This window comes from Dermacentor andersoni, chromosome 3, assembly GCF_023375885.2.
Source record: "Dermacentor andersoni chromosome 3, qqDerAnde1_hic_scaffold, whole genome shotgun sequence".
NCBI classification, from domain to species: Eukaryota; Metazoa; Arthropoda; class Arachnida; order Ixodida; family Ixodidae; genus Dermacentor; species Dermacentor andersoni.
Window position 1 is genome coordinate 221918549 of NC_092816.1, and position 16456 is coordinate 221935004.

The 16456-nt window shown below is 46.5% G+C and overlaps 1 protein-coding gene across 1 annotated transcript in view; it reads left to right on the forward strand.

The window, feature by feature from the left end:
• The window catches only part of AP-2mu (adaptor protein complex 2, mu subunit), a 67648-nt gene that overhangs the window by 9186 nt on the left and 42006 nt on the right, over positions 1-16456 (forward strand). The window contains exon 5 of the mRNA XM_050172646.3: positions 5405-5527. Within this exon, the coding sequence (XP_050028603.1) occupies positions 5405-5527 (123 nt within the window). The remainder of the gene's footprint in view (positions 1-5404; positions 5528-16456) is intronic.

Consider the following 16456-nt stretch of genomic DNA (forward strand, 5'->3'; position numbering starts at 1 on the left):
GCACAAATGAAAAACGTGGCCTACTCGCAGCGTCGTGCACGAAGAAACAAATCGGCTGCTGGATTGTCTTGACATGGCTTACTAAGCTGAGACCAGAATTGCTGTAGCCACGAACCAGGCAGAAACAATGATGATGAGCGGGGATTTGTAGTAGCGCCACTTCGTGGGGCAGCAAGGAGGCTTCATTCAAAACAAAAATGGCGTTCAGCAAGTCGAACCATATACTGGTCAGAGTCTGTGCATGGTGCTCTCGATCGAGTTGGCTCAAGGAATGTCCGAAAAGTCCGACGAGAGGTTGCAAGGTGTCCGAACTTTCAGCAGTTGTTATACATTATTGTCTATGGGGAGAATGGCGGTGTCGCGAAGCAGACCGAATAATTGAGCATGTCTGAATTTTTCGAGTCCGAAAAATCAGTCGGCGACTGTATATGTGCGGAGACGTTGACGTTTACGTGTGTGTGTGCTTAAATAGCACTGTCTTTGATTGTGAAGCATAATATATAGTAGATAATTACCTAAATGCAATAACCATATTTACTAAAATGTACCACGAGGGTCCATTTTCATGCCGCACGAAATAAAAAAATTTAACCACGAATGTAACCTGAGTTGAATGGAAAAAGAAATGTTACCTTTATTCAAGGAATCAATTCGGAGAAGAGTTCACTTATCATTGTTGTCCAAGGAGGAGGCAAAGCTCTTCTTGGGCAGTATTCTCGAGTGATTACTTTCAGAGGTAGTTTCATTTCGTGAAATTTCGCGTGAATCTGCACCAAAGGCGTCCCTGACAAGTGTTGCTGCCAGTAGACTTGTGCGAATAGTAATATTTTACTTCGAAGCGAATAGTCCTTGGGGTCGAATACTTTCGAAGCTAATTAGAGTAGTTGTCGGATGTCCGAAGAACAAAACTGAACAGTTTAAAGTCTTTTTATGAAAAAATTCTTTATTTCTGAGGTTACAACACACAAAGGCATCACAGAGAATCCTGTGATATCATATCCTAACCGGTAAAAAAAATTTTCTGTATATAGACTAGTTGTAGAAGTGCTCCCTTCCACACAGATAACCTACAACACATGTATAAAACGTCACAGAAAATCATTTGGTAACATATTTCAAGTAAAAACATAATGGCATAAAGACGAGAAGCTCCACGATTAGTGAAGACACTACTAGTTACAAGGCTACAACACAGCAAAAAAAATCTGAAAAAATCGCAGCTCTACATGCAAGTAAAAGGTGTTCCTTTCTGCAGTTAATAAAATGAAAGTCAAAAATTCTCATTCAGAAAAACTAGTTGCTCCACATGCTGGGGAAGTAGATGCTCCCTTCTGCTGGTTACAATGGCACCCGCTGTTGAAAATAACATTTCGCTTGTTTGGGTTGCTGGCACTGAAAGGTACATGCGGGCTACCTTACAAGGGACGGGTGAAGGTGGCTGCCTTTGCTCTTCCACCATTCGAGCGGGTCCTCACAGCGGGGAAGGAGGGGAGCTCTCGGGTAGCTCTCAACATAATCTTTGATGGAAGGACCAGACTTCATACCACCAAGTGTTGGTTCGTAGCACCGTCTGGTGCAAAGCTTGCAAAGGCCCCCCACACAGAAGCACACACAGAAGCATCTCGGGAGCTATCTAAACCTGTACCACTCTCACTTGATGTTTCACAGCATACCACTGGCAGTGTTCCCTCTGCTGCTATGGTGAGAACAGTGCAGGCCCACTTCCTCTCTGCCCTTTCCGTATAGCAGGCATCCTTAAATCTTGGGTCCAGCAACATCGCTATGGCTGTATCGTCGGATGTCTTGACACCAGGAAACCTTGCCTTGATGCTGCGTGCCAGACTCGAAGCACTTGCCGTTGGCTCTTCGCATTGAGCTGCGTCTCGAGCAATTACAATTCCAGTGCACTCCAGCAATGGAATAACTTGGGGCAACGTGGGATATTTGTCCCTAGATAGCTCTGTTGTGGCTTGAGCAAGTGGATAGAGTACCTTCACAGCAGCAGTCATCAGCTTCCATTCAGCTGCAGTGAGGTTATCAACCCCATCACATTCCGAAAGCTCCACGGTGATCAGTTTGCGAAGCTTCATCAGCCTAGTCATCATCTGATACGCGCTATTCCAATGTGTTGGAACATCTTGCACCACTTCCAGGGCATTGAGCTGCATTTCCCTTTGTACTTCCATAAGGCGTGCCCGAGCCTTTGAGCTTCTCTAATAGCGGTCGATAGCCTTGGCCTTCATGCACAGTTGGGAAAATCCAGGTACAGTTCCGTCCAGTACTGTGTAGAGCGTGCGAGCAGCCGGCTTTGCTCTGCAGGGTGACACCTGGTGGCAGTGGCTGGGTCCGAGATAGTGTGCCCAGGAGCATGCGTGGCCTAACAAACATGCAGAACCTGCAGAACTGCTTTTGACAAGTGACGATGTTGAAAATCTCTTCTGTTTACTTTAATCTGCACTCGGTCTGAGGATGCTTGCGGCATGGCGAATGTCATAGAAGGAAGTGCGTGGACTGATAACGTGCGCTGGTCCTTTTGCAACAAATGAACTGCGCTCCCGGACTGTTTGACATAACAATGGCGCTTACGAACACGACTGCTGGTTAAATGCAACATGCGCAAGGGTGTACGTTCATTAGGCCGCGCATGCTCCTGGGCACGCTATCTTGGGTTCAGCTACCTGCGCCAGGGGTCGTCCCCCCAAAGCAAAGCCGGCCGTTCGCGCGCTCTACACAGCAGTGGGCGGCACTGTACATCCCGCTTTACATCACTCATGCACAACTGCAGCGTGTGCCCGAAACATTTTATGCCTATCCAAGGCGACTGAGTAATTCCAGCAGTGAAATTTCTCCCATTATCTGTAACAACGTACAACACAGTACCTGGATTGGGAAGTGCCCACTCCTCCATCCCGCTTTTCAGGAAGGGCAAGTTTCCGACTGTGTGAGCGTCTGCCATTTCTGTACATGCCAGTGTGTGCACATGCAGTTGAAATGAGCTGTCCATGACGTGGCATGTTACCGACAGGTAGCTTTCATTAGCACGCGATGTCCAACTGTCCGTCGTTATGGAAATTGCCGCTACTCCACTGTCAATCACTGCCTGAAGAGTGCTTATCAAGTTTTGTTTCTTCAAAGCGTAGAGCTCCGAAATTATTGCTCTGGAAAACGTTGTTCGAGGCGGCACAACATACTCGGGGATAGCAGTGTTCATAACGGCCACAAAGCCTGGCTCCTCAACAACGCTGTAAGAATGCATCCTGCGCACTATAAATCCGGCAATAGCCCTTGTCATTTCTTGTGCTTCTGGCGCCTATTTTTCAGCTTCGGCTTAAAACGGTCTGCTACTAAAGGCTGTTGCACGTCAGACTTAGCGACAGCAGTAGACTTCACGCTTTTCCACGCAGAACGTTTTTCGTACGCCACGAATACATTCGGGTGCCTCTTTAAATGCGTTGCCAGAGTCGCCGCCATTTAGTTAACGCCTTCAGTATAGCATGGCATTTGAGACACTGAGCTTCCTGGCCTGGCGGGACCTTCACAAAACAGTTCCATATCGGATTGGCACCCGTGGACGCATTGGCCATGTCACTTGACGGATTGAAGCAACTGGTGCACACTGAAGTTGGGCGCGCAATGCGACCACCATCTGCTCACTGCACACGTGCCACACGGTAACCAAACAATGGAACGGGAGCCTTGACTGTCTTGACGAACGTGCGCACGTGATGGCTATGACAATGCTCTGAAGCTTGTCTTGGCTCCACATGTAGTAAATTTGTAGGCCTGATGTCAATGGCACTGGGGCTTTTGCCCTACAAGACCGAAACTCCTGATAGTACTGAAACTGCAGTTTTGATATTCGTTCACCCCGAACACTGCGAAATATCGGAAATTTTAAGTTCTGGTCGAAGCGAATTCGAATACTGCAATATTCGTTCGAATATTCGAAGCGCTTCAATATTCGTACAAGGCTAGTTTCTGGTACTGTGCTTGGCTCGCTCTCAGTATATGACTGACAGTCATATACTTTAAGGGGTTCGGTGCCTGGACGAGCAGTCTCGCAAAAGTGATACTGTTACCTGAGTGATACTATTACCAGAGAATCTCAAGTTATCCACGTCGTCAAGCTCGTTTCATATTTAAGTACTTCTTAAAGGACCACTCAACCATTTTATTCGGAAACAGTGCCCGACCACTATGAGGTCCACAGAGCTCTTCCAACTGGCCTTGCATTTAAGCAGGGCCTCCTGCTAGTCCTGCCATCCATAGACTCATTGTTGTTGAGTTGCTTAGCTGTGGCAGTTTTGCAGCTCCTCTGCCATCAAAATTGCTCGGCTCTCGAAGTGGGCATCGTACCGAACATGCTGTGTCACCGTAACATTGCAAATGAAGTCGAAGTGCAAAAGGCCGCAGGCTACACGGGCACCGTAACAGCAACATTAGCCACAAGCACAGAGAAAATGGCGTGGATTCCAACAAAAAAAGTTTACTTCTGTCGACTTGTCTGTGGATTGAATCGAGATGTAAAGGTACAGGTTGTCAACATAATGCTGAATACCGCAGGATCTAGAATGTGTTTTAATGTTGTCATTTTTGCCAATTCGAATTGTAACGTGAGGGTTGAGTTCAAGCAACTGGTAATGTATACCCCGCAAGGGGTCTTTAAGGTAATGAAATGAAACGAAAATCGCGAAACTCGTGTTACAATAGAGTAAATACAGTACTATTACTCCCTGTACGTCTGTTGCTTAGGCAATATTGCACATCACCATGTTGTATGTTAATATGTAGGAACATATGCAGATTGGGTGAGGGAACAAACGCGAGTTAATGACACCTTAGTTGAAATCAAGAAAAAGAAATGGGCATGGGCAGGACACGTAATGAGGAGGGAAGATAACCTATAGTCATTAAAAGTTACGGACTGGATTCCGAGGGAAGGGTAGCGTAGCAGAGGGCGGCAGAAAGAAGAAATGGGCATGGGCAGGACACGTAATGAGGAGGGAAGATAACCGATAGTCATTAAGGGTTACGGACTGGATTCCGAGGGAAGGGTAGCGTAGCAGAGGGCGGCAGAAAGTTAGGTGGGCGGATGAGATTAAGTTGGCAGGGACGACATGGCCACAAATAGTACATGACAGGGGTAGTTGAAGTATGGGAGAGGCCTTTGCCCTGCAGTGGGTGTAACCAGGCTGATGATGATGTAGGAACACACAAGACCAATACAGGTGCAGGGCCATGCAGTGCTTTTCAACTGCAACATTGCAATTTCCTAGACTAAATGGCCTTCAGTAATGCCCTAACTGTGGATCATCTGTGTTGCGCATGGTAAAAAAATTTGACCTGCAGTACATGGATTGTGTTCAGTTGTTTACTGTATGTCATGCATTCTCCTCCTCTGCAGCACAGGGAAGACATCAATAGCGATAGATGACTGCCAGTTCCACCAGTGCGTGAAACTGAGCAAATTTGAGAGTGAACACAGCATCAGCTTCATTCCTCCGGACGGGGAGTTCGAACTCATGAGGTAAGTGGACACCAAGGAGTGCCTACTGTTTGGTTGACTACGAACGCTTATGCATATTTAAAACTGCAAAAGGCTTTGTGGTCAGAGAACAGAAGAGTTCACCTTTCTTGTCTGCACCGTTTAACTCTCATACTTGCACTAGCCAGCATATTCTTGCATTTTTTTCCAGTAATTACAAGTAGCATCATGCTGGATTGAAAACTGCATCCCACATGCTTCATGTCATTTGCAATAGTGCTGTGAGAAGGGGTTAGGCATGCTGATTTGCATACCCCTACCACACACATTCAAATACTTGTGTGGGTTGTTCACATTTTCCTTAACTTAGCTGTGGATGCTGGGTGTGGAACTTGCTTTGTTGCACCGTAAGTGCCGGGTGACTTTCATGCTCGGGTCACATTCGAATCTTAATGTAGTGAATGCAGATACAGTACAGTTAAACGTTAATTCTACCCTCTTTAATTCTGATAATTCGGGCTTGTCCTCTGGTCTCTGCAGTCTTGTGCATTATTTGATGTAATCAAACTCTCGTTAATTTGGGCAATTCTGGGAGCTCGGCGAGCACCGCAAATGTGTGATGCAAAAGAGCAAGAACAGCACTAATGTGCAACTAAGAAACGAAGCAGCGAAGTCTGCATTGCCAGTCATCAGTGGAAATTGTATGGGAATTGCAGCAATGCCGGAACACTTCGTGTTTATTTGTGTATTTAAAGCCTGTATTGCATTTACTACCATGCAAAGCACCATGTTGGCCACGGGCCTTCATAACTGCGTAGTCGTCATCCAAGGTCACGTCAATAGGTACCGTTGTTTCGTCCACAGGGATTGCGGCAAACGGCATACTGTCTTGTTTCGACTTGGCATGCGTGTGGGCCGCGTGCCTTCATAACTGCGTAGTCATCACCCATAATCTCGTTCATAGCAACCGCAGTTTCATCCGCAGTTGCAGTAAACAGTAGTTTCAGTTTGACTTGGTGCATTCGTCAGCCGCGTGCCTTCAGAACTACGAGGTCGCTATCCGTGATTGCTTCTATAGTGGTTATGGCAAACAGTACAGTAACCAGTCGTTAATTCACAACTCGTTAATTTGCAAGTTCAGATAATAGTAGCCACTACGGTCAGTCCAGCAATGTATTGAAAGCAATATGTAACACACCCCGCTAATTCACACTGAAATCCGCACCGCCACCGATAATTCGAACTCCACACCATCGTGGATGGGGAGAGTGCTAGTGTGTGGGAGCACGTTGGTGACGCTGGTGTCGCCGCACTGGCCGCGTGGCTTTACTTTTCCATCTGCAGCCCTTTGTTTAGGCCTGCCTGGAGAGACGCGTCTGGCCAGGCATGGCCAACGCCTCTGTTGCAGGTCGCTTCTTTCCCGTGAGGTTCCGTACAAAGTTCAAGGGTGATAAACCGTTGCCGTGCACTGTATGCTATATGTGCGAGCAAAAACATGCGAGGTTGAACCGGCGTATGCGGCTCAATCTTGCGTGTGCGAGCGAGGAAGGTGGGGCGGATGCAAGCCCTCTCCTGTGGCGTGCATGGCACGGGGGTAAGGCGGAGAGAGGGGGGACATTCTGTCCGGTGGCTGCTGCTTACAACGCGGCCATGCGGGCGTCATGTCTTGAAAGTGATCTGCGACATGGCCAGAGTGCGCGCCCATGTGGGCTTCATCTTCAAAGTGATCTGCGATGTTTGCAGAGTGCACGTAATGCTGATAGCTTCGTATACAATATGCTTTCTACGTTTCATTCGCGTCGAAGGGACAGATGCACGGAGGTCAATTCGATCGCTGCTACTGCCACGATTCCTCATTCCACCGTTTTTCGGCGAATTTCTGTGTTCAGCGAGCGAGATGCGCTCATGTTTACCTGAGCGCGCATGATACCGTACTTGTTAATTTAGTTAGTATGCAAATGTTTACTACAAGGTTATACGGCCAATAAAACTACTATCCTTACTTCATATAGCTATCTACTAATTTGCTATCACAATCAATGCTTTGCTTTTCGGGCGAAACTGCGACATTTTTTTTCTCCGCATCAGTCGGCACGACGAATGCGCGGATGAGCAAGAGCCATGTCGACGTCGGGCATGTCGGACCGCGTTGGCCGCATCCGGTTACGTTGGCTGCTCCAGTGCTTCGAAGTATAGACGTCACTGTTCACGCCAACATGACTTAGCGTGTGTGCACCCATGCGCATGCCATGTCGGACTATATACACGCCTTAACCATGCCATTGTTTTTTCTGACTTTCATTAGTTCGAATTTTGTATTTCGTATTTTTGTAGCATCCCCACGGAATTCGAATTAACTAGCTTTTACTGTACTTTAAAGTTTGACTCGGTGCAAAGCTGTTGGATCAACAGCACCAGTTACATCGCAATAGACGGAACGATTTGTTGGCGGCTAGCTCAGTGGGGAAAAAAAATTAATCAATATGTGTGTGCTAGGGAAAAAGCATCTCGGGTGTAGACGTGTGCCGCTGCAAAGCTACAAATGCCAATCAGTCTGGAGATGGCGCACATTGCAGCTTCCGCACTTCCTTTGTAAAAAATAGAAACAGGATTTGCTGATTCATTGGGCAGATACGTGTTTTAGTGTAGTAAGCATTTGCTTGTTTTCTTGATACCCTCGATAATTTGGCATTCAGTTAACTCTGACATTTTCTTTGGATCCATGAAATCCAAATTAACAAGGTCTCACTGTACAAATGAAGTTAATCTAAAATGATTGTTACCAGTGTCAGCGTGTAAAGGGTTCTTGCAAAAACTCTTTACGAAGGTATTTTTGTCAGATGCGACTTCATTGTAATAAGCTTTGACTGCAGTGATGCTTATACAGGTGACTTCTGTTAATTCAGCCCTAATGGGACCGACGCAGTAGGTCAAATTATCCAGTGAGTTGAGTTAAAACAACGGGCAGAAAAAGCACCAAAACACACCACTGATTCATGTGGCAGTATTTGTCAGAATTATAACACGTTTGTCAATCGAACGGGCACCCATTTTTTACCAGTTCCAGGTAGAAAGGAAGATAAACAAACTGGTCAGGTAATGCACATTTGCCCTCACACCTGCTCTCGGAGTGCATGAAACATGTCAAGGAGTCCTCAAGTGTGCTTTCTTGACGTGGATAAAACGAATGGGAAAAATTGCGCTGGAGCTCATAAATGAAGAAGTCGAATGTGCACCCAATTGTTTTAGCAGAAAAAGCATAGCATGCCTCCGATTGCGGCAATAATAAAGATGAAACCGGCGAACCTTACCTTCACAGAATGGAAATTCATTTACTCGTTATCGTTATCCTTCTCACACAACACTTCATCGCTCTGTATAAAAAGCCATGTGTAATTTCCTGTACAGTTCATAGCACGTTTTACATTCTGCATTTATCAAACAAGTTTGCAACAACCGCAACCGGGATGGTTGCCCACGACTAGACCAATCATTTAGCTAGCTTGGCCTGCAAAGCATGCAATTACTTGGCAAGCCAAGAATGGGCAATGTGACTTGCTGTACCTAACTTCACATGTACAATAACCTATCATTTGAATGTGCTTTTGTAATCGGACTGAAAGCAATGCGTCATCATGCTATGTGAGAACTCATCCTGTTGCCATCTATTTTTATTTATTTAAAGATACCTTACAGGCCCCTAGAGGCATTGTGTAAGGGGGCAGAGTACACTCAAAGATTATACAATAATTAGAATGCATGTGTGAATATATACAAAAAATAGTGTAAAAATGCGCTAACATGCAGTAATGTGGTGTTAAAAATTGTGCAAACGACAAACCAAATGATTTTGAATGCAAGAGGTCAGTGAACAAGAAATTTTCACAAAGTAAAATATAGCCAATAGAATTAGAGTGAGCAGGACAATATTTGGCTATAATAAAACAGTATTTAAGGTGTAGTAGCACAATAATAATGGGAAACTCAAAAATAACACGTTAGGTTATGTAGAGCTTGAAAAATGCATTGCTAGAAGATGCTGGAATTTTTCCTGGTCACTCTCATAAGCGATGGGGTTAGTAAAATTATTCCAAAGGCGAATGGCTCTTGGAAGAGCGGAGTAGTTAAATGAATTAGTCTTTCCATAGATGTACATGAAATTGAACTGATTGTACAGCCAGTGTGACCTGTAATGAGGAGTTTCAAGAGGCAGGACTGATAGTGCTGTATTATGGACATATTAATGAAATAATGATAGCAAGGCTATATCACGACGATCATGCAAGGGTTCTAGTGAGAGGTCGAGTTTAATTTGTGTTATGCTTTTGTTATAGTCATAACGTGAAATAAAACGCGCAGCCCTATTCTGGATAGATTCAAGTTTCTTGATCAAGTATTCCTGATGGGGAGACCAGACGGATGCGGCGTATTCAAGCTGAGGTTGAACGCCGATGGTCGCCATGGTGATGGTGCTGGCTAGGCTGACTGTGATGGTAGGCTGTTGAAAACGCTGTGAACATGATTGAGGTATTGTATTTGTATGGGATTGCACCACCCAAGCAACTTCTGGATTAAATTTCCTGGAATAAGATGTGCACATTAGAATCGAGTAAATACTGCATTAATTTGTTGAGCTACCGTTGCTTTAAAATATTGTCACGTGGTAGTGACGGTGAAGAAGGCAGCAAAACTGTGATTAACGAAACTAGCGTTTTATTGGACGAACTTGCGCCCTCAAAAGCAGGCTACACTGAAACGATAGCGGCGAATACACTCGGTGATCGTCGAAAATCAGATCAGTGGGTTGAAAATCTGATCAGTGGGTCAAGCGCGTCGAATGTTCAAGAGTAATCGCTGGGACCCGTGTGCCTTCCACAAAGTTCTACATTGTTCGCGTCATGCACACATGCAATCGGATTACACATCGGGATCGGGATGGAACCATCAATGACATTCCAGAAACTTCCTATACATGCAGGCACGTCCTGCACTGTGCGATAACATTTGTTAGGTGGTAAAACGCATCGCCCGATAAAGACAAGTACACGTGTCACTACCCCCCTCTTAAAAAGCATCGACCCGATTCTGCAAACAAACGAAAGTAATAAAGAAAAGCAAAGAAAATAACAAAATAAGTAAGTTCATCAGCGTCCATAAAACGGTTTAAGATTCACCACGTGGACCACTTCAGATCGTGAGTGGCACCGCTGTGAATGCAAAATGCCGTCTGGCATGACCTCATAGCCCAGGGCGCCAATACGTTGGATGACCATGTAGGGTCCGAAATAGCGTCGCAATAGTTCATCACTCAGTCCTCGTCGGCGTATCAGGGTCCATACCCAGCCACGGTCGCCGGGCTGGTACTCGACGAAACATCGTCGGAGGTTGTACTGTTGGCTGTCGGTAGGCTGCTGGTTCTTGATCCATAGGCGGGCAAGCTGTAGGGCTTCTTCGGCGTGCTTGAGATAGGTAGAAACGTCAAGATTCTCCTCGTCAGTGACGTGTGGCAGCATGGCGTTGAGCGTCATCGAATTCCTGACGTAAACCAGCTTAAACGACTTGATCTGTGTTGTTTCTTGCACCGCCGTGTTGTAAGCGAAGGTTACGTACGGCAGGACGGCATCCCAGGTCTTGTGTTCGACGTACTTGCTAGCATGTCGGCAAGGGTCTCATTCAGGCGTTCCGTAAGACCATTCGTCTGTGGGTGGTAGGCAGTTGTCCTCCTGTGCCTTGTCTGACTGTACTGCAGAATGGCTTGGGTGGGCTCCACTGTAAAGGTCGTTCCTCTGTCGGTGATGAGGACTGCTGGGGCGCCATGTCGCAGAAGGGTGCTTTCAACGAAAAATTGTGCCACTTCGGCTGCGGTACCTTTCCGCAGAGCTTTAGGTTCAGCAAAGCAGGTGAGGTAGTCCGTTTCCATGACGATCCACTTATTTCCAGATGTTGACGTCGGAAATGGTCCCAACAAGTCCATCCTGATCTGCTGAAAAGGTTGGCAAGGAGGCTTGATCTGCTGTAGTAATCTCGCTGGCCTTGTCGGTGGTGTCTTGCGTCTCTGACAGTCTCTGCATGTCTTGACGTAACGGGCGACGTCGGCAGTTAGGCGCGGCCAGTAATACCTTTCTTGTATCCTCGCGAGCGTCCGGGAGAAACCGAGGTGCCTGGCGGTCGGATTGTCACGTAGGGCACCTAGTACTTCTGGACGCAGCGCCGACAGAACAAGGTAGTAGGTACCAAAATACTGTTCCTAATTTTTTTTTCTATTTATTCTCTACTTTATACATTTTGTACATTCAAGATCAGCAATAAAGTAATTTGACCACCTGGGAAAGCTTCTTTCAAAATAATTCGACCCTCAAAGGGTTAAACGTGTGCGTATGTGACTCCTCGTCTGGCCGTCGCGCTCTTCCTTCCTAGCTACAACATGGTGTCAGAACAGGTTCTACCAGCGGACATCGGCTTCTAGTCCTCCTCCATGCGAAGGACGATGCCAGCAACGAAACGCCGGTGAGCTGCTCCCTATACGCACATCTCTGTACTCAAGCAACGCGACCCCATAAGTTCGAGACTATGGTCATTCGTAATTCAACCACTGGACGCCTTAAACTTTTCGTCGCCAAACGAGTGGCCGAAGTGGAAACAGATTTTGTTTTCGAACCTCTTCAGGGTTGTGCGTTAAGCCCGAGAAGCATCGAGTAGATGCACTACTCTGCGCCACTTTTGCTCTCTGAAGAGAACTCCAAGAAATTCGATGCAGTCGTGGAGCAGTTCAACAAATACTTTATCTCGTGACGCAACGTAATCTTTGAACGAGCCAGATTCAGCACCAGAGTGCAAAAAGACGATGAGTCAGCTGAAGACTTCGTTACTGCACTTCAGACTTTCGAAAGACTGCAAGTTCGGCGCTCTTCGTGAAGAGTTTGTGCGCGACCACCTCATAGTTGGAATAAAAGATAAGCAGCTATCTGCCAGGCTACAGCTCGACGCAGACCTCGCTCTTCAGAAGGCTCTTGAGTCAGTCTGCCAGATCGAGAGCATCCGTCAGCACAAGTCGAGCTCTGTCAGGAAGTGCCATGTGTGATCAAAGTTGCGTCTGCTCCGCAATCCCCTTGGGGTTCTTTTAAACAGCACAAAAGCAGCAGCTATTCATGCGGGGCAAACAAGCCATCTTCATCCTCCGGTAAAAACAGCATGCAGAAACCATGCATTTGGTGCAGTCAAGAGTGTCACCCTCGTCCTCTGTGCCGAGCATGCTTGGAAATCTGCAGGAATTGCCGGAAAAAGGGTCATTATGCCTTCGTATGCTGTCGCGGTGCCTCGATTGTGTCGAAATTCAACAAGTCAATTTAGAAGCAGAATTCTTTGGAGTAATCAAGACGTCATATGCCGGAACGTGGGAGGCAAGTCTTTGTTCAAGGTCAGCCAGTAATTTCAAAATTGACACTGGCTCCAACGAAACAGTCCTCCCGAAGCAAGTGTTCCAGATGCTCAAGGACAGACCTTTTCTCTCTGCTCCTCCTCACCAACCACATGGTCCAGAAGGAAACCTTCTTCCAGCCGCAGGAGTGGCACAACTCGAGCTCATCTACTGCGACCGTATGACTACTCAGGATGTCTACATCTTAGATGAGGTCCGCACTCCGTTGCTAGGCATTGCCAGCGATCAAAGAACTCCAGATGTTGACATTTGTAAATGCCATTGCTGAGAAAGTGAATCCAAAAGAATTTCCAGCGTTGTTCCAGGGACTCGGTAAGCTGCACGAGGAACACCGAATTCAGCTGCAAGCAGGAGCGAAACCTTTCATGCTCAGCTCTCCAAGGCACATCCCAATTCCTTTGTACGAAAGGACAAAGTTGGAACTACAAAGAATGCAGAAACTCGGCGTTATATCACCTGCTGACAAGCCGACTGAGTGGTGTGCACCAGTGGTAGCCGTCCCAAAGCCTTCCGGAGACGTGAGAATCTGCGTGGACTTCACAGAACTGAACCACCACATTCTGAGAGAATGTCATCTTATCCCTTCTGTGGAGCACACTCTCGAACTTCTTCATGGAGCTAAAGTGTTCTCCAAACTGGACGCTAGCTCTGGATTTTGGCAAATTCCACTTTGTGAAGGTTCTGAAAAGCTCACCATGTTCATCTCACCTTTTGCACGCTTCTCTATTTCAACCGGTTACCATTTGGAATTGTGTCTGCTCCTGAACACTTTCAGAAACAGATGTCATGCATTTTACAAGGAGTCAGTAGGGTTGTCTGTCACATGGATGACATCCTTATCTGGGGTTCGAATAGGCATGAGCACAAGGAGACACTCAGAAATGTGTTGCAGCTACTCTTCAAGGCTGGACTGACATTGAACGAAACCAAATGCTTGTTTGATGTCCAGTGCCTCTCATTCCTTGGACACTGGCTAGACCAAGACGGAATACGACCTGACAAAAAGAAAGTTGAAGTCCTTATGAAAATAGAGCCCAAGAAACAGGACCGAGCTGCAGAGAATTCTCGGAATGTCAACATACCTCGCCAGATTCGTTCCCAATCGCTCTGAAGTCCTGCAACCACTTACTCTTTCCTTTCAAAGAAGCAAGAGTTTGCTTGGGATGCTCCACAACAGCGGGCGTTCAACAGATGGAAGTCGGTGCTCTCGTCTCGCCCTGTCCTTGGAATTTATGATCCATCGAGAGAAACGATCGTCGCTACAGATGCATTGTCCTTCGGACTTGGTGCATCAAACCGGCAGAAGCAAACGAATGGCATGTTTTCTGTTATCGCTTATGCTTCAGAATTACTCTTGGAGACTGAGAAGCGATACTCCCAAATCGAGAAAGAGGCTCTTACTTTAGTCTGGGCATGTGACAAGTTCGGCGATTATCTTGTCAGCAAGCTGTATGGGAACCATAAGCCGTTAGTTCCCATCTTCACTTCGAAGAGCCTTGACAACCTGACACCCAGATTACAGAGGCTAAAGATACCAGATGATGTGGTACCAGTACGAGATTGCATATGTTCCAGGCAAAGACCTTCTAGCCGCAGACACTCTTTCCAGAGCACCTCTCCAAAAAATAGAAGACAGAGATCAAAGAAAACGTGGAAGCTTTCTTATGCTCTTTGAAAACCTCTTTAACCATAGAGGAGCACTGCCTTCAATGGTTAAAGGCATACCAACAAACACAATTGTGCACAGCTTCGCTGGTGGAGTAAGAAAAAAGTGGCCCCCCAGGCAAGATTTACCAGTGGCCCTAAAACCCTTCTATGAGCACCGACGCCAGCTCACTCTGGAGAACGATTTACTCCTCTACGCTGCTCGAGTTGTTGTCCCGGCCTCTTGCCAAAACAAGTCCTACGACTCTTACATGAAGGACACCTCGGCATAACAAAGACACTTGCTCGAGCCAGAGATTGTCTGGTGGCCCAATATAGGAGCTGTCACATCCCTGGTGAAGCAATGTCAGCAATGCGTCGAAACAAGTAATAAGTGCCATTAAAAAGCTCTGAATTTCCAGAAAGACCCTTGCAACACATTGCAAGGGACTTGTTTCACTATAAGAGCCAGTGGTAGTTGATAGCAACAGATTATTATTCAAGATACCCTAAACTGGCTTGGCTCGAGAAACTTACGTCCGCAGCCGTAGTCAACCACTGCAAGTCATTTTTTGCACGCCACGGGATTTCTGAGGACGTGGTTCCTGACAATGGCCCGCACTTTTCGTCAACTGAGTTTTCACTCTTCGCTCAGGACTACGCCTTCAAGCACATAACCTCTAGCACTCGCTATCCTCAGGGCAGTGGACTTGCTGAGGCTGCGGTAAAAATCAAGACTTCCATGACTACGATCAAAGGCCCTTACCTGACGCTTCTAGCTTACAGGTTAACTTTTTTTGAATGGGTATAGCTCTGTGGAACTACTGATGCGTCGTCGGCCAAGAACCAAGCTTCCTCTTAGTTCCACCGAGCTGACACCCCAACTGCCGGATCAAGAGCGTTCGGAAGTTCGAGGAACAGTACCGGAAGCGTCAAAGGAAAGACTTCGACAGATGTCAGAGTCCGCGACCTGCCGGAGCTATTCTACGGAGACATCTGGTTGACTGACTTCAAGTGCAAAGCAACAGTACAAACCCCAGCTGATGAGCCTCGGTCCTCCTGGGTTAACACAGACAGTGGTGCTGTACGCAGGAACAGGACCCAGCTAGTTCGCTATTCTCCTGCTAAAACCAACACAGAAAGTGTTTGTATCAGTGACTGTGTAGCAGACGCCCGTTCTTGTTGCCAAGACACTTCCCACATGCATACTAGAAGTGGGAGGTGCGTGAAGCCGCCTGCTGCAGTGAACTTCACTTGCTCTGTTGGGTAGATGTTGTATATGCTGCCATCTAGTGAAAGCGGGGAGACATAGTTCCCCATGACTGCGCGTGGTTGGCGATCTGGCAGCGCGCACTCTTCTTCTGGAGATGGAACACGTCTGAGAGACTATTAAACATGTGCATATGTGACTCCTCATCTGGCCAGCCCGCTCCTCCTTCCTGGCTACAACATTCGTGTGCTGTCCGCAGACTGAATTTTTTTTCACCAAGCCCAATGTGTTGTTCAGGACCCCTTTGAGCATCCCGTTTGGATTTATGAGCTCATATTTTGTGTGTCATAAAATTGTAACAGGCTAAAAGAGGTTAATATACAAAATAAAAATAATTACAAAATTCATGTTTTGGACATTGCATTCATGCAGTTTTTCTTATGTAGCTGCAGTTTAATTATAGTAGACTTCCAGGAATTTCACCTTGATGGGACCGATGGAATTGAACTGTTTGGAGAGCCAAATTGGGAGGCAGAAATAACTTCAAACAGCTTTGCTTTATACTGCAGTGTGTTTACCAAATGTAACCTGCAGATTATAACAATGTGCCTCTGATTCTGCCCATTAAGAAAAGATTAAATCTGCTGAGTTTACCTTCACGGAATGGAAATTTGTTGAT